At 35.7% G+C, this 24946-nt stretch overlaps 1 protein-coding gene across 5 annotated transcripts in view; it reads right to left on the bottom strand.

The window, feature by feature from the left end:
• ERICH2 (glutamate rich 2) overlaps positions 1 to 24946 on the bottom strand; it is a 109403-nt gene that overhangs the window by 44680 nt on the left and 39777 nt on the right. For 3 of the 5 annotated variants that reach the window (XM_007494348.3, XM_007494350.3, XM_007494352.3), the window contains exons 4-7: positions 14016 to 14052; positions 4965 to 4998; positions 4704 to 4752; positions 4385 to 4421 (exon numbers count right to left, since the gene is read on the bottom strand). In XM_007494348.3, coding sequence (XP_007494410.1) covers positions 4385 to 4421; positions 4704 to 4752; positions 4965 to 4998; positions 14016 to 14052 — 157 coding nt within the window. The remainder of the gene's footprint in view (positions 1 to 4384; positions 4422 to 4703; positions 4753 to 4964; positions 4999 to 14015; positions 14053 to 24946) is intronic. The other 2 variants (XM_007494349.3, XM_007494351.3) reach the window with 2 other exon arrangements.

Below are 24946 nucleotides of genomic sequence, written 5' to 3'. Positions count from 1 at the left end.
AAGCAATTGTTGATTATGAAATGATTTTTAAAGCTAATTAAAAATACATCATATTGATGGTCTTAGAAGAAATAACGAACACAGAATTTAGTAGTTTAGTCTTTTACAGTTTTGAAATATTCAACAGTCAGAATATTAGAAGCAGACAGAGCAAAGAGTTAACTCATTTTATAAAGATGAAACTCGGGTGCAGACAGATTAACTGATCTTAGCTATTCAGAACCTTTGTCTTCTGAATCATGTAGTAGAAATAACAGTGGATTATCATGCTGCTTCCTTGAATAGTATCTTCTGAAACAAGATGTTCTAGTTCTAGGAACAGTTACCTCTTTGAGGAATTCTATTAGTTTACATGTGTATTCCTTAATTATTTTAATTGCCAATTAAAGTAATTACAATTATTAACAGTAGCAAGCCTTATTACTATTTTTCTGTGTGCCCTGCGACTCTCAGTATTGTATGTATCTCTAACGCTATTAATGGATTTTCCCATAATGGTGAAGTAGTATACAAAATTATTGTTGTCCAGTCAAATTCAACTCTTTGTGGACTATGCTGAGTATTAGGTTTTCTTGCAAAGATATTGGAGTGGTTTACCATTTCCTCCTCCAGCGGATTAAGGCAAACAGAGGTTAAGTGATTTGCTTAGCTAGAAAATGTCTGGGGCTGGATTTGAACTCAGTTCTTCCTGACTCTAGGTCTGATGCTCTATTCACCAACCCATCTAGCTGCCCCAGAATGCAAAGTTAGCCTTTGGAAATGACAAGTGCATGCCCTCCTCCCTTTCTCACTGGCTGAACTGTACCCTAGAAAGAGTTGTCAGACTGCATCTATGCTTGTGAGACCATGTGTGGAATGCTCTGGAATTGAGGCTGAGTCATTCCTTCAACAAGTAAGGCTTATGGAACTGGATGTGCCCCTTGGTGCCACACTAAGCTGACAATCCTGATACTACCTGATACTACCAATGTTATAAGGGAGCATTGCATGTTGTTTATATGCAAGTTTATAACAATCACTTCCATTACATGTTGGGAAAGACAACAGTCTCTTGCTCATGGTTCCTATGGGAACGAAATTATTTTTCTTGAATAAAATCAAAATGGGCCCACAGATACAGGTCATTTTAGAGGGAACAACAGCTCACGTTTATATGCCACTTTAGTGTTGGCGCAGTGCATTCCACAAAACAGATAATGCAAGGAAGATGCCCTATTTTGCAGACGAGCAAACTGAGACAGAGAGAAGTTAAATCTCTTGCCAAATAGCTGGTGAAAATCAGAGTAGGCAGTCAAACCCAGAATTCCAACTCCAAGTTCAGCATTCTTTCCATTGTGTAATGTTAGCTCTCAGTAGACTCTGGAAACACACAGGCCACCAAAAACAAGTAAGTCATATTTCTACAGTTGCCTTGCAAGTCAACTCGGAATGAGGAACTGAGTTTTCCATAGAAAGTATATTTTTTCTTTCAACTTGGAAAACAGAACAAGGGAATAAGATCAATATTTTCTCAACTGTCATCCTACTTGGCCTCTCTGTCCCATTTGTCATGGCTGACCACCCTCTCCTTCTAGATACTGTCCTCTATGAATTATCTTCCTTTTTTTTAACCCTTATCATTTGTCTTAGAATTAATACTGATTTGGATCCCACGCAGAAGAGCAGTAAGGATTAGGCAATTGGGGTTAGGTGACTTGCCCAGGGTCACACAGCTAGGAAGTATCTGAAGTCACATTTGAGCCAGGACAACCCATCTCTCGGTCCAGCTTTCTGAGCCACTTAGCTGTCCCGAACTCTGAGTCTTCTTGGCACTGCTCTCTCAGATCTCCTACCTGTCTGACTGCTCCTTTTCAGCTTTTTCTTCATGATCCACATCATATCCCTTAAACTGTTGTATACCCCAAGGTCTATCTTGGACTTTTAAAAAACATTCTTTCTTTATATGTACTTGGTAACTTCATTAATATTTGATTATCATCTCTAAACAGATATTTCCCAAGCTTACATATACAGCCCTGGTCTCCCTCTTGAGATCCAGTCATGTATCCTCTACTCTGGCTATTTTGAACTAGATGTCCTGTTGACACCCAAAACTCAGCACATCCAAAACAGAATTTACTGCCTTTTCCCCTCCCCTCTTCCCAACCTCCTTATAACTGTTGAGGATCCCAAGCTCCAACCTTGCTGTCATCCTGGGCTCTTCATTCACACTTGTCCTCCATATCCAATCTATTGCCGAAACTCATCATTTCTACCTTCGTGATACCTCTCGTGTACAATGCCTTTCTCTCCGCTCATAGAGTAGGTAGTGGTAGAAGCCTTGATTCCCTCTTGCCCAGGCTACTTCAATAGCTTCCTGATCAGCCTCTCTGCTTCGGGTCTCCCCTGACTCCAATCCAATGGCCAAAGTGATTTTCCTAAATTGCAGCTTTGACCATGCCATTCCTCTACTCAATAAACAAACTCCAGTGGCCTCATATGGTCGAATGTAAATTATTTAGCATCCCAACCTACTTTACAACCATATAGTATATTGTTCCCCTTCCCACATGCTTGAGTCTAGCTGAAACTGGTTTTTGAGCTATTCCCCACATTTTCTGCCTTCACGATGTGGTACAGACTATCCCTCAGGTTTAGCATGCACTTCCATCTTAAAGTTACTTTTCAAATCCCATTTCTTTCAAAATTCTGGTCAAGTCACCTCTTCCATGAAGCTTTCTTTTCTCTCTCTTGGTGCTTGTATCCTCTGTGTTCCATTGACAATATAATCTATTTTATATATATATATATATATATATATTTTAGACCATATTTAGTTGATATAAAAACTAATGATATATAGTTATTTAGCTAAATATTTGAACTACAGTTAGGCATAAAATGTGAAATATTTTTGGAATACCATCATTCATTGAGGGCTTAAAAAACCTATGTCATCATGCAAAATTATTGATAATATATTTCATGACAAATTAGGTTAGGATTGTCACTCAACACATAAGCAATTATTTTTTTTTACTAGGTGCCAGGTACAGTGCAAGGTGCTGGGGTTACAAAGAAAGACAAAAATAGACCCTGCCCTCAAGCAGTTCAAAGTTTAATGAAAGAGTCAAGAGCTGGGGAGATCAGAAAAGGCTTCCTATTCAAGGTGAGATTTGAGCAGAGTCTTAAATGTAGCCAGGAAACTAAGAGGTAGAGGTAAAGAGAGTATTCCAGGCATGTAAGAACTATAATCTGCACTAAGCTTTAACACTATAAAAAATTGGAGTGCCATAGATGTCTCAGTGGATAGAGAGCCAAGCCTAAAGATAGAAGGTATTGGGTTCAAACGTGACCTCAAATACTTCCTAGCTGTGTGATCCTGGACAAGTCACTTAACCCCTTTGCCTAGCCCTGACATAGTATTGTTTCCAGTAGGGAAGATAATGGTTGAAAAAAAAAAAGCAGAACCACTATGAAAAACTAAAATATACTCTGCATAAACATTAATTATAAAAAAATCAAAAGGTACAATTTATTTTATTTTTCATACTGGTTAAACGAAGATTGGTCTGGAAATCATAGAATTTATTTTGATTTTTGTTAGTTTTATTATTGATTGCAATAAAATCAGAAGGATTTTACCAATAAAATAAATACCAGTTAATCAGGAACAAAACCCTGTAAAAAGTACTTTGTTTACAATATTTCCAAATGACTAGATCATATTTGTTTTGCAGTTTTTCTTAGAAATTGAAATTTTCAGGAAGTGGCAGCATCTTACCATATATATGTACACATATATATGCATATTAAATGTGCATTGTGATTTCTGCCTTTGTTAGTGGCTGAGCAGAGCTTTATAATAATTTTTAAAGGTTGTTCTACTATGATAATTATTTTCAACATTGTCTCAGTTTGATTTTGACCAACATTTGGAAGGGAATTTTTTTTTTTTGGAAGCTGTAACTAAGTAGGGTCTTAGCAAACAGTAAGTCAATTTTATTTTAAACACTAAAGATTCCCTTACACATATATCCTGAAAGAATTATGAAATATTTTAAAAGGGAATGGAGAATGAACAGCAAATGCTGTTTTCTCTGATAAGTTAAATAAGCATAAAAGTAATCATAGAATATTCGGTATCATAACATTTTGAAGGTTGAAATGAATATTATCTTTAATGTATACCTTGTACTTTTTTTTTTTATCAATCTCTGCCATTCATTTTTAATGCCCTTCAATCTAAATAACAATTGCACTAACTGAAGTAAAGGCTAAAGTGCTAATCCATGCATTTCCGGTCTTTCAAATTTAATTGAGTGAGAAATGATTGCATTATCTAGTTTTAATTGCTTAAGAGGCATGTAATAGATCAGCTGCACAGCCAAAGACATCTTCTTACCGTGACATTGCTTCAGCTGGTTCAATAACCACTTCTTCTGAAAAACAAGTTAAATAGCCTCAGTATCTTAAATGTTGCTTCTCTTGATGCAAATTCTGATTACCAAACATTTTAGCCTTCATTTTCTGAAATAAAGGCACTGAAATAAAGAATTGTTTTACTAAAGCTATTTAAGCATATGAACAGCCATTTTGTATTTCCTTTTTTGTTGCCATTTATCTTTATTTTTATGATATCCTATTTATGAAATTTTTCTTAATAATTATGATAAACTGATAGCTATTACAACATATTTCTGTTAAAAAAATGGATTATTTACCCTTTGCATCAAGCACTTGCAATTTACTGTAGTATCTATTCTTTGGTTCCTAAAAGAAGAGATAAAGAAACATTTTCATTATTTTTTCATTTTGGAGTATTAGGAAATATTTGATTAGAACCTTTAAACGAACATTTCTAACAGATAAACTAAAGTGTCTTCTTTTGATAAAGTTAAAAAAACAAATATGCATGTGTACATCTACATGACCAGTTGACCGTGAAACAATTCCAAAGAATAGCCTAGAAAAGTTACTCTTACCTTAATAACTTCTGATGTGTCCAAACAATTTCGTCTAGAAAATAAAATTTTTTTTAAAATTCCATTATTTTCTAGTCATTAGAATATATTTAAAAGGAATATATATATATATACACACATATATTTATCTAGGAGATATTAAACAAACCCTTTTCATTATAACTATTTTTTTTTTAGTATTTTAAGGTTTGCAAAAAACTTTACATCCATTATCTCACATAATTTTCACAGCTTATGCCCAATGAATGATGATGCCCACTTTATAGACCACAGCATCATTGATTTGGAGCTAGAGGGGATCTTAGTAGTCAGTCATATAGTTCAACCCCCTCATTTTACAGAGAAGGAAATTAAGGCTGAAAGGTTTAAGTGGCTTGTCTACAGTCACACTAGCGCCCATGTATCATGTGGTAATAGGTAATAGATCATGCTATATATTATATAAAAGAGCTAGTCTATTTGTTAGTGCTTGCTCTTCTTCTCCCATTACTTTGTATTTCTTTCCATGTTGACATGGTATTCTCTATCCCCTCCCCATTCATCGGGATATAAATTCCTTTAAGTCACGGGCCAGATAGTTTTATCTTTGTATCCCCAATGTGTAATACAATGGCACAAAATTAAGGACTTTAATATATGTTTATTGAATTAATGTGAATTCATTGTTTGGCACTCATTACTTCCAAAATAATTATATTAATTTTAGTCTCTTCAACTACCATCTATTGGATGAAAAACATCATAAAATGCCTTAAGAGACACCACCCCCAAGAGTCCCCTGTTTAGTGAGACCTTGCATGAAAAGTTATATGACCCAAATTATCTGTTTGTCTGTCTGTGTGTCTCTCTGTGTCTCTGTTTCTGTGTGTCTCTCTCTCCCTCCCTCCCCCACCATGCAGGGGCTGGCTAGAAATTCAATCTAGGTTATACATCTACAATCATAACTTGGATTTTTTTTTTAACTCTTACCTTCCATCTTAGAATCAATACTGGGTATTGGTTCTAAGGCAGGAGAGTGGTAAGGGCTAGGCAATGGGGGTTAAGTGACTTGCCTAGGGTCACACAGCTGGGAAGTGTCTGAGGCCAGATTTGAACCCAGGAACCTCCTGTCTCTGGTCCTGACTCTCAATCCACTGAGTCACCCAGCTGCCCCCTGGATATTTTTTAAAAAACAGAATTGTTTAAAGTTATGAATTTGTTACTTATCTTAAAAAATATATATTAAATTAACATGAGATGAACACAACTGCATACCTGCCGGGGCCCTTTCTAAACTTCCTTATGCTATCATGTACTTTTTAACTGGACTTTTTTTAATTGGACTATCTCTTATTCCTTCCTTTTTCCTCTTCACTCATTACCCACTAAATTCCCCTAGTCTAAGCAAAACAAATCAAAACCATAGGCTTTCTCTGTAGATTTATGTTTGGTTTTGCACCTCTTCTCCATCATCACTCTGCCAAGAAGTGGAAATCATGCTTCATGATCAATCTTCTGAATTGTAAGGGGAAATTTCATCAATTGGAATTTTGAAAATTTTCAACGTTGTTTTCCTTTATATCACTGTAGTCATATAAATTGTGATCCCAATTTTACTTGCTTCACTCTGCATTGGTTCATTCAAATCTTTTCAAGTTTCTCTGAATCCATCAGACTTTCCATTTATTATGGTGTAGTTGAGGCAGAACCATAAGGGTTAAAGCCCTCCTCTTCTCCCAGCTTGGGCTGCATAGTCAAGGTCGTGGGTTGAACTGTGTATGACCTACCCAGCTGCATGTTCAAGGTTTAGCTGTCTAGAATGGTCCTGTGCCTTGCCTTATCATTTTTTCCTTCAAAATGCCTCTTAGTCCTTTTTCCTCATTTCCATTAGCATTATTTTAATATATACATGTCCTTGGTAACTAGATTATTTCAGTAGCCTCCTATTTAATTTCCATCCCTTGAGGTGATTTTCATTTCAATCTTTCCTGCAGATTTCTGACACTAATTCTTTTTTTTAATTAACATTTTTTATTTTTATTTTATTTTAGATTTTTATTTTTATTGTCATGCAAAACATTTCCATATTGGCCATTGTTGTAAGAGCAAACTCATATATAACCCAAACCCCAAAATTAAACCATAAATACACTGATGTGAAAGATGACTCCACAGTTCTTTCTCTGGAGGTAGAGAGCATTCCCCATCATGTCTTTCAGGATTGTCCCAGATCATTGTATTGCTAAGAGTAGCCAAGTTTTCCCAGTTGATCATTGTATAATATAGCTGTTACTGTGTATGGTATTTTCTCAGTTCTGCTTATTTTACTTGGCATCAGTTCCTGCGGATCTTTCCATTATTTTCTGAAATTATCTTTCTTATCATTTTGGGATAATTTTAAAAGGAAGAGAGGAAAGGACTTGGTGACTGCTGGTGATGGAGAAAGAATAATAATGATTCAAAATTGACTCTAAAGTTTTGAGCTAGATATGTTGGACAGCAATAGTGCCATTGGTCAAAATTGGAAATTGGAAGGTGTTAAAGTTGGAATTTCCTTTAGTTGGCATCTCTCACATTATGGCTCAATAATTTTCATTTTCATTCATATACTGTACCACAACTGGACAAATTCACAGCTTTGCCAACAGTTCCTTAGTGCTTATCCTCTTATCTCTCTTCCAATGCCTTCTTTTGCCATTTTTGCCGATTTGAAAGGTAAAAGATAAAACCTTGGAATTGTTTTCACTTCAAATTCATTCTTCCCTTTCCCCTTCCTCAGATGATAAACAGTTTGATAAAAGTTATTACAGTGCTGGCACGCAATGAAAATTTCCATATTCCTCATGTTGTGAAAGAAGACATGTATATGCAAGAAAAAACTCATTAAGGAAAAAAGGTGAGCAATATGAATTAATATTCTGACATTTTCTTCTCTGACTGTAGATAGCAGTTTTCATCATGAGTCCCTTGGGGTTGTCTTGGATCCTTGCATTGCTAATTATAGTCTAGTCCTTCACAGTTGACCACTATACATTATTTATGTTACTATATGCGCTGTTCTTGTTCTGCTCACTTCATTTTGCATCAGTTCATAGAATTCTTTGCAGGTTTTCCCTAACTTGTTTCCCTTCAAATTTTACCACATTAATTTTCTTTGTGCAAAACTTTCCAGTTTTATATATCCAAAATTGTCCATTTTCTCTTTTATTAGATGAAAAGGAGACAAGCATTTATTAACCATTTATTATGTGGCAGGTACTATGCTAAAAACTAGGGCTACAAGTATAAACAAAAGGAAAAACAGGCCCAGTCCTTAGGGAGATGAAAATATATATTCTAATATTCTAATATATTAAAATATATTAAATAAATATATTAAAATATTACAATATAGATAATTAGTAATTATGTATGTAATAAAATATATATTCTACTGGAGGAAAGGAGCTGGTCATTGGGGCCAGGGGTGAACTGAAGATGAAAGTACCTGGTGAGGAAGCATGATTATGAAGTCCAAAAGGTGAAAAATAGGGCTTGAATGAAGGCAGGTCAACCTGGGACCCTTCACAAAATGGAGGCTCCAGCAGGAACTCACCAAATGGGAGATTGAAATCTGACCTTGTGGAGAAATGTTCCCATGTAAGTAGGCTGCAGGGATGATAGAATGTTCCAAGGAGAAGAGGGTCTAGGCACTAAGGGAAGTTTGAGGATTAGACAGTCTAAGAGGGATGATTTTGAAATCCAAAAAGTTAAGAATAGGGCCAGAATCTCTTTCCAGGTTTAGTTAGGATTTTTTTCTTTTATAGTTGTGAAATATATTTTCTGCCCTTATTTATTTTCTTTCTTTTGTTCTTTTAATCTTTCTTTCTTCCTTCCTTCCTTCTTTCTTTCTCTTGTTTTTTCACTTTCTTCTTCCTTTCTTTCTTTCTCTCTCTTGTTCTTTCTTCCTTTCTCTTGTTCTTTTGTTCTTTCTCTTTCATTCTTCCTTCCTTCCTTCCTTCCTCCCTCCCTCTCTCCCTCTCCCTTGCTTTCTCTCTATCTCACTCTTTCTTTCTTTCTTTCTTTCTTTCTCTCTATCTCACTCTTTCTTTCTTTCTCTCTATCTCACTCTTTCTTTCTCCTTCCTTCCTTCCTTCCTTCCTTCCTTCCTTCCTTCCTTCCTTCCTTCCTTTGTTCCTTTCTTTCTTTCTTCCTTCCTTCCTTCCTTCCTTCCTTCCTTCCTTCCTTCCTTCCTTCCTTCCTTCTTTCTTTCTTTCTTTCTTTCTTTCTTTCTTTCTTTCTTTCTTTCTTTCTTTCTTTCTTTCTTTCTTTCTTTCTTTCTTTCTTTCTTTCTTTCTTTCTTTCTTTCTTTCTTTCTTTCTTTCTTTCTTTCTTTCTTTCTTTCTTTCTTTCTTTCTTTCTTTCTTGTCCTTCATTTATATACAGGTCACACATTCACCTGAAGTCTCATTATGGTATATGGCATGAATGCTGGCCTAAACCTAATTTCTGCTATGCTGCTTTCAAGTTTTCCAAGCAGTTTTTGTCAAATAAGAGGTCTTTATAACTGGCATAATTAGATTTACTTAATCCTGTGCTCCTGGTATTCAACTTTTTCTGGGTTTTGTATTCTAATCCTGTCCACTGATTGATTTTCCCTTTTTTTTTAAAACTAGTACCAAGTATTTTTGGTAATTACTGCTTTATACTATGGTTGAGAATGGCTTTCCCTAGATAATATTCTCATTTTTTCCCTCAAGATACTTGGCTTCATTGTTTTTTAGTGCCTAGAAAGGTCCAAAGACTGTTTTCTAATTTTATATTTTAGTTTGTTACCCAATTATAAAATTCACTTTCCCTCTATTTTTTCTGAATGTGTAAAATAACCTTTTGCTTTTATTATTCAGTGGGTTAATTAGGGTAACAAGAATTTATTAAGTTCTTAGTATGTTCCTGTTTCTGTGTTAAATGCTAAGAATACAAATACAAGCTAAAAAAGAAAATTAGACCCTGCCTTTAAGGGGTTTCTATTCTAACTAGAGAAGATAACTATAAATGCAATAGTTGCAATATCATTTTCTTGCATGGCAAAGAGCCTGTATGCTTTTCACAAACCATAAGCTATGCCCACATGCCATCTTAAGCTTTTTCCTCTATAAATCTAATGCTTTTGGAACATGAAATTTAAAACCAAAGGTGCATGTCACCTATAGGTAATTTTGTTATTTCATTCTAAATTCTCTCCATAAATTTCCCTTGACAATCTCTTTTGTGCTTCTTCCTAGTCTGCATGTAAGTGTTTTATAGATGACTTCCAAGTCTATATTTCTAGCCCCAACTTTTCTAGCTTCACATCTGCATTCCATTTGCCTCTTATTCTTCACCTAGATGTTCTTTAGTGGTTTCAAACTTAATATTCAACATTGGATTAAACATCAACCCTTGTGGGGGCAGCTGAGTAGCACAGTGGATTGAGAACCAGTCCTAGAGATGGGAGGTCCTAGGTTCAAATCTGACTTCAGCCACTTCCCAGCTGTGTGACCACTGGGCAAGTCACTTTACCCCCATTGCCTAGCCCTTACCACTCTTCTGCCTTCTAAGACGGAAGGTAAGGGTTTAAAAAAAAAAAAACCATCAACCTTGTAAATTTGCTCTACCTTTTTTCCCCTCTTCTATCTTTGTTAATGCCAACCCAATTCTCCCAGTCAGGAAGCTATGGGGTCAATTTTGACTCTTCCTTCTCCATTTTCTCTGTAAGTAAATTAGTTCCCCTGTCCCATCAAATGCCATTTCCATACTCTCACAGTCCTTGCTACTACTGACTTCAAGAACTTATTACCACTGGCCTAGACTAGGCTCTTAACTTGATTGTTGACTTTCAGTTTCTTTTCATTTCAATCCATCCTAAACACAAAGCCCCAAATTATCTTATTTAAACACAAATTTGATTTTGTTTCTCTCTTGCTGAAAAATCTTCCATGATTTCCCATTGCCTATAAGAGACTCAAATCCTTAGGTTGCTATTTAATGTCCTTCATAATCTGCCCTAAATCTACCACACGGGATTGATGTGAACAAAGTACTTTGTGATGCTTAAAGCTTTATAGTAGTATTGCCTTTTCTATATTATTTCCTTCTACTTCCTCTTATGCACTCTATCTTCCAGCCAAACTAGATTATTTGTTCCCTCAAATTCATGACTTTGTTTATGCCCAGAACCTGTTATGCCTCTGTGCCCAGAGCTTCTTTCGCACTGTCTCCACCTATCCAAACTGCAACCATGCTTTAAAATCTAGCTCCAATGTCATCTACTCCAAGAAACTGTTCCTGATCTTTGCACCTGAAAGTAACCTCTCAGAACTTGCTTGTAGCATATGCCACATTCTTCTTTGTAACATAATTTTATGTATAAATGTAATGCCCCTTACAATAGTGTAAACCAGTGATGCCAAACTCAAATAGAAATAGGTACCACTTACCTATACTTAAGGATTCCTATGAGCCTTGGAAAACCACGTATTAGCCTTGTCTGTATTCTACTACTATATGCTTATTTGGTTTATTGAATATTGCCCAATTACATTTTTATCTTGTTTGGTGGTCTCAATTCTGCCAAGGTTTTTGTTTGCTAAGTTCATTCAATCAGAGATCAGGTCCTGTTCATCTTCAAAGGAGATGATGCATGAGGTGTTTGAGAAGTGTTCTGGAAATAAATTAACTTTCAGAAAGAAAATCTAGGCACTGGAACAAGTGCCAATAGATATTCTTTGGCTTATTTGTTTTACCCCACAGATTCTCTTTGTGAAATTCAATTCATTGTAACAAATATTTAGAAAGTTAACCATTCATAGAAATGAACTGAATTCCACAGAGAGAATTTGGGTACTTAAAGAGATGACCTCTTTGAAGTATCTTTTAGTTGTAGAGTACATTTTTAAATCATGTCTAAAATATCCAACATATTTATTCTTTTTAAACATATTTTTATTTATTTCATTAAATATTTCTTAATTGCATTTAAAATTTTTAAACATTTGTTTTTTTAAAAGTAAAGATCCAAATTCTCTACCTCTCTCCCTTTCCCTTCCCTTTGAGTAGGTAAGCAATATATTGAATATACTTGTAAAGTCAAGCAAAATGTATTTCCTTATAAGTCATGGTTTTTAAAAAATCCTTACCTTCTATTTATGAATTGATACAAAGTATAAATTTCAAGGTAGAAGAGTGAGAAGGGCTAGTAAATGGGGGTTAAATGACTTGTCCAGCTTCACACACCTAGGCAGTATTTGAGTCCAGATTTAAACCCAGGCCTTCGTGACTCCAGAACTGGCTCACCTTCCATGATGGTACCTAGCTGCCCTATGGTAGCCATATTTCAAAAGAAAACACACACACACACACACACACACACACACACACACACACACACACTCAAAGATAAATGAAGTGAAAATGTACTCAAAAAGTGAACTCAAAAGTTCATTAGTTCTCTCTCTGGAGGTGGATAGCATTTTCCATCATGGATCCTTTGGAGTTCTCTTGGATTACTGTCTTGATCAGGGTATGTTACTCTTTCACAGTTGATCATTATTACAATATTGATGTTATTATATATAGAGTCCTCCTGGTTCTGCTCAACTGTTCAATTAAATCTTCCAAAGTTTTTTTTTTAATCATCCCCTTCATCATTTCTTTTAGCAAAATAGTATTCCATCACAAGCATGTACTACAACTTGTTTAGCCATCTCCCAACTGATGGGCGCCCCTTTGTTTTCCAATTCTTTGGGACCACAAAAAGTTGCTATTAAGGTTTTGTAAATATACATCTTCACCTCTCTCTCCCTTTTTAAAAAAAATCTCTTTGGGATAGACCTAGTAATGGTTTTGCTGAGCCAAAGGATATGCACAACTTTAAAGTCCTTTGGGCATAGTTCCAAATTGTTTTCCAGAATGGTTGGATCAGTTCACCATTCTACTAATAGTGCATTAGTGTCCCAATTTTTCTATATCCGCTCCTGCAATTGTCATTTTCCTTTTTCTACAATGTTAGTCAGTCTTAAAGGTATAAGGTAGTATTTCAGAGCTGTTTTAACTTGTATTTCTCTAATCAATAGTGATTTAGAGCATTTCTTTGTATGACTATTGATACTTCTGAAAACAGCTTGTCCATCTCCTTTGACCATTTACCAATTGGGGATTAGTTCATATTTTAGTGTTTAGCTTAGTTCCCTATATATTTGATAAATGAGACCTAATTTGGGCTGGATTAATTTATTTCTGCAAAACACTTTTAATTTTGTGTAATAAAATTATCCATTTTATTTTCTGTGATCCTCACTATCTTGTTTGGTCATAAATTCTCTCCTGATCATAGATCTGACAGGCAAATTTTTCTATGCTCCTCTAATTTGTTTTTTACCATTTGTTTGTCTGGATCTTTTATACATTTTGGCCTTATCTTGGTATAGGGTGTGAGATGTGGGTCTGTGCCAATTTTTGCCACACTGCCTTCTAGTTTCCCAAGTGATTTTTGATAAAAGTTGAGTTTTTTCCCTAAGAGTCTGTATCTTTCTATTTACCAAACACTAAGTTATTATAGTCATTTACTATTATGTATTATCTACCTAATCTCTTCCACTGATTCACTACTCTATTTTTTTTAAACCTCACCTTCCCTCTAAGAAGCAATACTGTGTATTGGTTCCAAGGCAGAAGAGCACTATGGGCTAAGCAATGGGGATTAAGTGACTTGCCCAGGGTCACACTACTAGGAAGTGTTTGAGGTCACATTTGAACCTTTTATCTTTAGGCCTAGCTCTCAATCCACTGAGCCACCTAGGTAACCCCCCATCCCCCCCCCCCCCATCACTCTATTTCTTAGCCAGTCCCAGATGGTTTTCATGATTACCATTTTGTAATATAGTTTTGAAATTTGGTATTGCTAGGCTACCTTCCTTCATGTTTTTCCCCCCCATTGATTCCCTGATGCTGTTTCTACTGTACCACCTAGCTGCTCTTTGCATTACCTTACTGCACCTACATCATCCATTGCCTTAAAATATTACTTAGTCACATGGGATTATTTTTTCTTACCCTGAAATTCTCAAGTCAGTTTCCAAAATTATTTCACCTATAGAGAAATTAAATTAAAAACAAGAACATTATTAAGTTAGGCTAAATAGGTAAAAAATAGAATCTCTATTTTTTCTTTATTCATTTCATATTTATTTAGTTGAGAATTCCATGTGATACTTCATATATTTTGTGCTACTTATTTTAACATACATACTAACATGGACTATTTCCACTGTTTCATGTGAAAATATTTTACAACAATCTAAGAAAAAAGCAACAACTTAATGGTTTCATGTTTTGACTTACGATCTAAAGATTTTATTATTTTTATATTGAAATATATTTATATTGAATATACATATTTATATTTATATGGTCTGGCTCTCCAAATAAAAAGCTTAAAAACCTGTTTCTATTCTCCATTAGGGGCGGTGTAATGTCCCTGAACAACTTTCAGGGATCCAGGAGAAAAAAAACACCATTCATAAGCAAAGGATAAACTATGGGAGTGGAAACACCGAGAAAAAGCAACTGCCTGAATACAGAGGTTGAGGGGACATGACAGAGGATAGACTTTAAATGAACACTCTAATGCAAATACTACCAACAAAGCAATGGGTTCAAATCAAGAAAACATCTAATGCCCAGTGGACTTACGCGTCGGCTATGGGGGGTGGGGGGGAGGAAAAGAAAATGATCTATGTCTTTAACGAATAATGCTTGGAAATGATCAAATAAAATATATTAAAAAAAAAAAAACCTGTTTCTATGCTTTATCTCCAAAGTGAGATATGTGTACCTGAAATGGTATACAATGATTAGGAAGAAAGTACTAAAACTAAGGTGATCAGTATGGTGGTTTAGCATGCTTGCAGTTACTGTCTGTCTTTGTTGGTCCTCTTCCTTTGCTGGTCCTTAGTGTGGCTGGCACCTGACAGTTTCCCTGTCATTCTACAAGTGTGCTGATGAGCAGGGGGGCAGTCATCCTCTGCTCCCACCTTGTGCGTCCCTGGCACAGGATATGTGAATGAAGAACAAGCACCCTATCACCTCATAGTTCTCTCCTCATCCACATACACCTTGCCCACCCCACCCCCACCCCCCACTGGGTCTGGAAGGAAATACAATGTGGAGATCAAGAGGAACAGGGACAGCAGCTCCATAGCAGAGAAATATGCCACATCTTTCATGCCCTGAGTTAGATGGCACAGTGGATAGACCACTGCACCTGGAGTCAGGAAAATCTGAGTTTAAATTCAACCTCACCCTTACTAGCTATGTGACCATGACCAAGTCACTTTAACTTCTTTTTGCTTTACCCTACTTAAGAAGGAAATGGAAAATATGCCCAGAATATTTATCAAGAAAATCCCATGCACAGTATGATCTATGGGGCCCCATAGAGTTAGTCATGATTGAACAACAACAAATTAATATCTAAGAGACTATCATAGCTGAAGCTGGCAATGGGCAGTAGCTAATGCCTCTATTGTGTAATGAAGAGCTGAAAGAAAACTAGCTTATCTCCGATCTTTCAAAAACTTTATTTTAAAGAAAAAAACAGTTTTCCTAGCCTGCAATTGACTAACCACCCCCCTCTCCCCCAACCTTGAATCTTGTCAGTCAAGGGTTTCTCCTTGGCCCAGGATTGGTCCTTATATAGACCAATCCTGTTCCCAGAAGTAGAGGGTATGGTCTCTCCCTAGCACTGGATTGGTCCAATTCAAGACCAATTCCACACCAATAAGTAGCAGGGAGGGACCCCGGGGCACGCTGGGGGATGCAGTTCTCCAGCCACAATATTTTAAAATTCAAAATAATTCAGCTGTAGTTAATGTCTGCATCTTATTGTTCAGCGAAAATATGATTTGATTCCTGCACTAGAATAAATTCCACTCTTTTCACTGGCCTAGACATGGCTGCCTGATGGGACCAAGTATGTGTAGAAGATAACTGCTGGAGGTAGAGGTTATTGAGGGACCAGTAGACAAGATATCAGAGAAGGGGAAAGACAACACAGGTATCCAAAAAACTCACACCTTGTTAATACTGGAAAAAAAGTGACCAAGAGAACATCAGTAACCATCAACTGATATGTCTACTCTACTCTACTCTATGCAAAATATTTATGAGAACCATTCACGTATGAATTGTAGACATCCTCAATAAGTTTTTAGAAAGGGAACAGAGTTTTGCAAGTAATATTAAAAAACGGATTGAATCTTTATCACATTACAAATTACCTGAAAGGTTTAGGGAATAACATCCAAATGGGTTTTTACTGTTTATGGACTACAAAAAAATTATTTGATTTGATAGAACTAAACACTATCTTACATGCCTTTTAAAGCAAAGTGTCTCCCATCCATATATAAAAAGCTCATTCACAATTCTTTGGAAGATATAATCATAAAATTACCTTGATTAGTGACCATCTAAACAAACAAACAAATAAGTGAATGACTAAATGAATTTTTAAAAAATGAAAGCAAAGGCCTATTTTTTCATACTAATGTTTTACCAATGTTTCTATCTGGCAGAAATATTTGGAAAACCACTGCTTCTGAAGGACAAAGGATGAGTAGCACACAGAGGATAACTGAAAGAGGCATGGTGGGTATGACTAGATTGTAACACATGACTACTGAGAAATTCTAAAGAAGAGGAGTAAAGGACAACAATAAGAAATTGTAGGGCAAGCAGAAAAGAAGTGTGGTCACATGGCAAGAAGGAGGGATGATAATATGCACAGTCCTCTACTGCAACCATTAATGTTGGGAGAAAATGAAGACAGTCTCCAGCAAGTTGGACACCCATCCTGGTGGCAAGGGTACCCTCTGATGAACTTTTAGGAGATTATAGAAAAGTGTCAAACAGGGTGGGAAAACATAGATGGATTGTAATTTGCCCCATTGGAGGGAACTCTCTAAAGCTCACAGGTTCATCTGTGCATGTGAGACATAGAAATACATATATCAGCTAATGAACTAATAAGGAATGAACGCAAAGAACATGCCACCCAGTAAAGGTCCCTTGTAAACTGACCAATTCCACTGCAACAAGTTATCTGGAATGGTTGATGCCAATCTTGTGGAGAGTTCTTTTTCTATTGAGAATATGATGGAGGTACACAATAAAAGCAAATTGGACCAAATCTCTTGGTGCTTTTCCAAATGGTTCAGAATTCTGTTGGTTGGGCAAACCTGAAAAACACTCCAAATTCGGGAATTCTATGGTTTTGAATTGACTATATGGATGACATGGCTCAAATATACATAAAATAAATGCTTTATTATTGCTATAAAATGATTCAACACTTAGAATAGTATGCTGAGTTACTTCCTTTCCCTCAAAAGGACTTGGTTAGCTGAATTAATCTATACCCTGTTTCCACTGTTCTTCCTGAGTCCCCCTGCCTATCCTATCCATTGTTCTTTAGATCACCTGAAATTTTAACTAATTAGGTACTATATGATTGTGGTATTATATGATTTGTAGTCAGAGCACATGAATAATAGCAATTTAAAAAAGATGGGTTTGGGGAAACCAGCTGGGTTTCTGAGTGGTTGTGGCTAAATCCAACTCCCCTTCATAACTTCAAAACTGCTAACTGCAGGACAACTAGGTAGCTAGTGAATAGAGTGCCAGGCTTGGAGTTAGAAGGTCCTGGGTTGGAATTTGGCCTTAGACACTTCCTGGTTGTGTGACCCTCATAAACCCCAATTACCTAGCCCTTACCACTTTTCTGTAGTAATTGGAATTTTATATTTAGTATTGTTTCTAAGACAGAAGGTAAGTGTTTTTTTTTAATCTGCTACTTATAATCAACTAAAATCTTCATAAAGAAAATTTCAAAGAAAAATGACTGAACATAAGAAGTGAGTAAGAAAAAAGTGAGCAAATGTTTTTTGGGAAAAGAAAATAGAAAGGTAGAGAGAAATCATCTTGCTATTTTTCCTCTTTTTTGTATAAGTAACCCCATTTTGATACTCCATCATCTCTATTTAATTCCAAAATAGTGAGGTAGCTACTCTTGACTGTCCTTGAACTTTAAGGATATTTCCATCCTACTGTTTGCTACTTGGCTACTAAAACTTTTGGTTCTATATCTGGAAATGTAGATTAGTCCAACTGCCAGGCTAAAGCTAACAAAAACTAGTCAAAGATCCTTCTTGAATCCCTGAAAAGATGGGGGTAGGAGAGGGATATAGGTTACTTTCTTTAAAGAGTATTCCTCTCACCATGTGTATATATGTGTCTTTGTGTTTCTTGAAGAAACTTCCACTAGCAATGGACAAGAAGTGGGTTTTTTTAGACATGACAGTTTGACAGTTTATGGAGTTATTTGCCAATGAAATCTAACATAGGAATCCAGGAAAGAATGCAGCCTGTTTCCCTTAGATCCCCAGAAACAACATGAAGAAAGCTTATATGTCTTTTGATAGTTCAGAGGAAAGCTGAAGCAAAGTGGTCAACTGGGAAAAAAATCTCTGTACCAAGTATCTTTGATAAGGGTTTTATATCTAAGATATTTAGACAACTAACAGAAATATATAAGACTAAAAGGCATTCCCCAATCAGTAAGTCAAAGGATATAAACAAACAATTCTTGAAAGAATTGCAAACTATTAATAGCCACAAGAAAGTGTCCCCAATCACTTATAAGAAAAATGCAAATTGAACCAACCCCAAGATTTCTTCTCATACACCAATAAATTGGCAAACATGACATCATCATCACGCTATAGTCATCCACAGCCATAAGTAAGTCTCTCTACCCACCTTCCTATTCCCTACATTTTCATGCAGTGGACAGGAAAGAGACAGAGACTATCTGCTTGCACAACTCTGTACAATACACTATGTACAACCTAATAGAAAGAGCAAATCTATACTCCATGACACTTAAATTTATAATAAACTCCACAATGCTCATCACTGGGAAGGAAGAATGCCTTTTATGACTTTATCATCTTATTTATATTGCTCTCTAACCTGTCCATCACTATGTGTTTAGAAAGAAGAATCTAACTGAAAATCACCTGCCTGCACCAGGAGGGGGAAAGGAAGGGAAGTAGAGAGATAAGTGCAAGCATATAACTTAGGAAAACTTGTGTGGAAATTTGTTACTATGTGTAATTAGTAAAAAAATTAAAACTATTTTTTTAAAAATAATTTTTACCTGAGAACACAAACCATGGAAATCAGAAAATTGGCTTAAAATTTAAGAGAAATATTATGCTACAAAAGGCTACGTACTTTTTAATAATCTTGTTCAAAATGTCTACTTCAGCTCCTTATGAATCTATTACTGCTTTTCTTATTTATTACGGTTGCAATTTTGATGTAGTCATAATTGTTCACAGCTATGAAAATCGACTTTATTTCAGATGGCTCACAAAATCACATGTAACAAAAGTTTACCTAGAGCCTTACTCTAGCATTTTTATTTAATCAATATAGAACTAGAATTTCAAAAATATTTTATGAGAAAAGTTCAACTACATGATTACCAAATTATATTATTGCATGATCAGTTAGGGTTTGGAAATGTTGGTTTGAATTGTAAAGTGGAAACTATAATTCTAGCAAACAACTATTTATCAAAATGTGATCTACAAGCTATTATCTCAACATAAGGATAACATTTCCCAAAACAAATTGTCCTTTGTATCTATGTACCTTTATGTAATGAAACCAGGAAATTTCAGCAATGTTTACTAAAAATGAAAAGTTTTCTGGTCTTATTGAATGGAAGTATAATGGTAAAATTGTAACTCCTTTAGCCTACACTGTACTTTAGATAGAAGGTAACAATTTGTAATCAATATTATTTTTCTAAAATACAAGATAATAAAACTATGAACTATATATGATCAATTTTAAACCATGTTGTGTGATGATATACCCTTATTTGCAAGGAGCAATGCACCTAACCCTGACCATCCTGAGAATATCTAAAGCATATTAGAAAAATGTAACCTGGGGGCAATTAGATTGCTCAGTGAATTGAAAGCCAGGACTAGAGACAGGAAGTCCTGGGTTCAAATATGAACTGGGCTCAAATCAGATACTTCCTAGCTACGTGATCCTGGGCAAGTCACTTAAGCCCCATTGCCTAGCCCTCTCCATGCTTTTGCTTTGGAACCATTACAACAGTACTGATCCTAAGATGGAAGGTAAGAGTTTAAAAAAAAAGTAAGCTAACTTTATGGTTTAGAGAAAGGATTTTGTATCTTGATTTATTTTTATTTTAATGTCCTTTGGTTCTAGTTGATTCCTCTACTATATATAGAATACCTCTATTGTTTCATCATATTTCTTGATATTTGCATATTAATAGCAATTGTGCAGTATTGACTTCTCCTTAGAACATAGTATCTATGCCAGAAATAGAAATAGTATCTATGCCAGAGTGTTAAAAAAAAGTAAGCAAATGCAAACAAGCATGCTTGTTGAGGTGTGGAACAGAATGTTATGTTAGATCTTGAAATATTTGTAATATCCAACACTCACTTAGACATCCTAGGATGACTGGAAAATCCAAGGGTCCACTTGTTTGCTCCCATGCTTTTTTGAATTAATCATGTAATTAAAGGGGAAAGAATTATTGGTTCTAGATACTGAAAAGATTGAATAGGATTTGACAAGGTACAGGAGAACCAGGAGAGGTTGGTAACAGGGAATGGAGGAGTTGAGGAACAGAGGGAATATGGAGGCTGGTGAGGTAAAACGGAAAGGTTGTAATAAGGAATGGAGGGGGGAAAGGGCCAGAGGTACCCACTGGGGCTGAGAGACTGTCTTTTCTAATTTCCTCCACTCAACCCACAAGAGAGGTATCCCTGGGTAAGGTTAGGTTAAGGCTGACAGGACCAGTGTTTAGAGTGACTCCTGGAAATAGTGGAGTTTACTCCTCAAGGCTTGTCTGGTGGTTGCAAACCCAGAAGTCCCCCTTGTCTGGCAGTCCCAGACTGTGACTGTTGGCTTTCATTGTTTAGCCTAGGCTAATGGCTAGCTTAGCCACCAGCTTCTCTTTCTTTGTTCTCCCTTCAATATGAATCTGACTGTGATGTTCTATTTTTCAAGTATTTTAATAATTAGAGTAAATCAAGAAAGGGGATAGGTAGATGGCACTAGGAGACCCTTGCTTCCTCTTCAACTGATCCAAGATGGCTCAGCTTCAGCTTATCTATCTTCTTAGATAGTCACTATCTCTATCCTACTAAACAAAAGTCATATGTCCTTCTTGGGAAGGTCAAGGGATGGCCTCAGGGGGACCCCCTGAAGTTAAGGGATCAGTCCCTTTCAGCAGCTGTAGTTGTTGGGTTTCTTCCTCTAATAGATGTTCTTTAATAAACAGGATCCTTCTTCAGGGTAAGGGAAATAGAGGCAAGGTTTTTCCACAGGTTGGGATCAAGAACTCCTGGTCTTTGCTCCACACTTAGCTGAGCTCAGAGGGCAAAGACCCTTTCTGTTAACAGTTTCTCCCACAATCCTCTTCTCTCACTCCAACTGTCACTCCCCCTCCCATCACATTCCAAATGATGTCTGCTCCACCTCAGTGGACAGAAATGCAAAAGCTTGATTCACAGTTTTCCTTCCACGATACTAAATAAAGATTATTGATTATGGGTTACTGATTATTCAATTTCAGATCTAGATTGCTGATTTTAGATGACTAGATACTTATTTTGCCATCCATACACTTATTTTACTTATTACAGAAAGTATAAAGTGGAAAAAAAAAGAAACTATAAAGTGAATGCTACACTCCAAAGTCTCTTATGTTCCCTGTCTACTAATGATAAAATGTTGAAAAATAGGAAAGAGTAGACAACTTTAAAATCTTGGGTATGATAAAGTTTTTTGAATGCTGTTAAGATATTTATTGTCCTAAAAGATTTTTCATTCCCAGGACCAGAATCTCCATCCTAGGTCAATGAGGAGAGAGCCCCAAAGACTGCAGGTCAAAAACCTTGTCAGGTACTTCAGACCATCATCAAGACTTTAAATTCAGATTCAAAGGTACCACTTTATAAGATTCTCTCTGCTCTAAAGGAGAGTTAAAATTAGGGACTTAGCCATTTTCAATCATGGGCCACATTAGCAGTCTGGCAAAGTCTGCCATGGATGCCTTCTGAGAATACTTTTAAAGTGAATAAAGTGAAATACATAGGATTACAAAGAAAACAATTATACTGATAGTTATAAAAAAAAAAGTTCACAGGCCCCAGATTAAAAACTTTTTTTTTTCCTAGAGGTTGATAATAAAATAGACAGCAGGAAGCTTGTGCTGGTAACTTACTCCCTGCCAGAGCTTTTTATAAAAAGAAAGAAGAAAAGAATTTAATATGTCAGAGACATTGTCTACTTGCTAATTTATATGAGAACATTTCTCATTTTTAGTTGAGTCTACCACTTTGGGGGCAAAATCTCTTAATGCTATTTCTTTATTTTTATGATTGCTACATTTAAAAATTGATGTTTACTTGAAATGTATTCTAAATGACTAATACACTGTGGTATAATCGAACGTAATGGACTTCTCCATTAGTGGCGGTGTAATGTCCCTGAACAACTTACAGGGATCCAGGAGAAAAAAACACCATTCATAAGCAAAGGATAAACTATGGGAGTGGAAACACCGAGAAAAAGCAACTGCCTGAATACAGAGGTTGAGGGGACATGACAGAGGATAGACTCTAAATGAACACTCTAATGCAAATACTATCAACAAAGCAATGGGTTCAAATCAAGAAAACATCTAATGCCCAGTGGACTTACGCGTCGGCTATGGGGGGTGGGGGGGAGGAAAAGAAAATGATCTATGTCTTTAATGAATAATGCTTGGAAATGATCAAATAAAATATATATATAAAAAAAAACACTGAAAAAAAAAAGAAATGTATTCTAAATGACGGGTTGTATGCAATATAAAGTCAGAGTAATGCTAGTATACCTGGAGGAAAAACTGTTTAAAAGTGTTTAAAAGACCTTATCTGAGGTCAAACTATACAAATATATTTCAGTGTTGTAATATCATGTACTGTGTTAGAGTTATAAAATAATCCCACTGTCTTTTGTTATGATCCGGTTTAACAACTATACCATATTCTAAGATGTTAGCAATGGAAATTATTGTGAGAGGTAGACTCTCTTGATTACTTTAATGAAGGTCAAGTGTTCCAGGTGACATTTTAGCAATTTACCATGCAAGAAAACATGCTAACAGCTGCCCATATGGATTACTGCCTACGACTGCCAAATCTCACAGGCAGTTGCAGATGGTTGTAGATTGCTGGGGAAATTGGAAACAAGAGCAATGCAAAAGCAAATTTTTGGTCCTTGCTGACTCAGTTTTCCCCTTGTGCTTTCCACCCTTTGAACTGGAAAACATCCTATATGGACTTGGCTCTTTGTATAGGTTGAATTATGAGGAACAAAGTAGCGGTTTGAAGGTATTTTCTAACCTTTACCTAGAATCAAACAGAATTAAGCATGCTTTACTCCTAGACAGTTATTAAAAACTTAGCCTGAAATTTGAAGACAGACCTAATAGTTTCTTACTGTAAAAGAATCCCCTGAGGTTTTACAGATGCTGCTTGGTCCACTGAACATTAAATCCTACTACTCCAGCCTCCACTAACTCCAGCTTAGCCATCCATGGCTATGGCTAACCCCATCAAGTACCACTTTGAATCTAAGAGAACTTTGCTCATCCTCCCATACAAAGCCAAATTTAACTTGAGAATAAATACAAACAAAGGGGAAATAATTACAACTGAAATGATTAGAGGGAATTTTTCTAAAATTTATTTACTGCTTGAATTGTTCTGCATGCAAAATAAATTGAGAAACCTAAAATGTTTGTAAAACAAAGCAGATCATTTCACCTTTTCCCCTCTCTTGCTTTATGATCTTTGTAAACAGACAGAATGACTTTTCTTACACCAAATGTTGTTCTATTGAATATGTATTTGTATTTAATTTAATATTAGGCATGAATTGAAGTTATTCTGTAGCAAATAGCAGATATTGCTATAGTCACAGATCTGTATCTATCTACTAGTAATGATAGAGGTGCCCATTTTATAGAATAGATTACATGAGAAATAGTAAGACATTGGAAATATTGTAGTAACAGTAGGATAAGTTAGAACTCAAGAATAAGATAGTTAACATTAGTGCTACTGCTGATGCTCTCATGAACAATGGGAATGCCAAGAAAAGAGAACATGACAAGTCTTCTACAAATGCCAGATTTAACTCCAGAAACCCATAATAAAATGATCTTCAATCTATAGAGGAGACTACATTGAAATATGGTTACATTCTAAAGAAATGTATTAAGTTTGTTTGCCAATAGGTGTCCCAATAAGTATCACAAGTTCTGCTCTGATTGGCATCCTTTGCTACAAATTCTAAAAAATATGCATAAGCTTTTTTTCAAGCCCTGAAAAGGGAGACTATTTTCTTGAACAACTTTTTTTCCATAGTAATGTGTTTTAAATGTCTACTTGTCTGCTACAAAGCAGTGATATCACAAAGATCACAAAGAAGTGATAATTTTTACTAAGACAAAAGGAGAAATCTCCAGAAGGGGGGGGAACTGTTCATAAAGTAATCAGCTAGACCCCAAAAGAAAAAAGCAACTACCACAATCAACAGAATGGTCTAGAAGCTCAATAAAAGAAATAAAGGAAAATATAACCACTATATGGATGGTGATAGAATTTTAAGGAAGAATTCAAATAAACAATAACCAGCAGTTTAGAACTATTATAATTAGAAAAAAGTCTTAAACATTCCATGAAAAAGATGGCAGATGAAAAAAATTTTAATGCCATGTGAAAGAACAAATAACAGAAAAATGAATGAGCAAAACTGGAAGGACACATAAAGTTTCTATAAATCAAAGTAAAAACTGACTTAAAAAGTTGAGGCTTGAC

Source organism: Monodelphis domestica, chromosome 4, assembly GCF_027887165.1.
Source record: "Monodelphis domestica isolate mMonDom1 chromosome 4, mMonDom1.pri, whole genome shotgun sequence".
NCBI classification, from domain to species: Eukaryota; Metazoa; Chordata; class Mammalia; order Didelphimorphia; family Didelphidae; genus Monodelphis; species Monodelphis domestica.
Note: the sequence above shows the minus strand (reverse complement) of the source record. Positions and strands in the feature narration are given on the sequence as shown.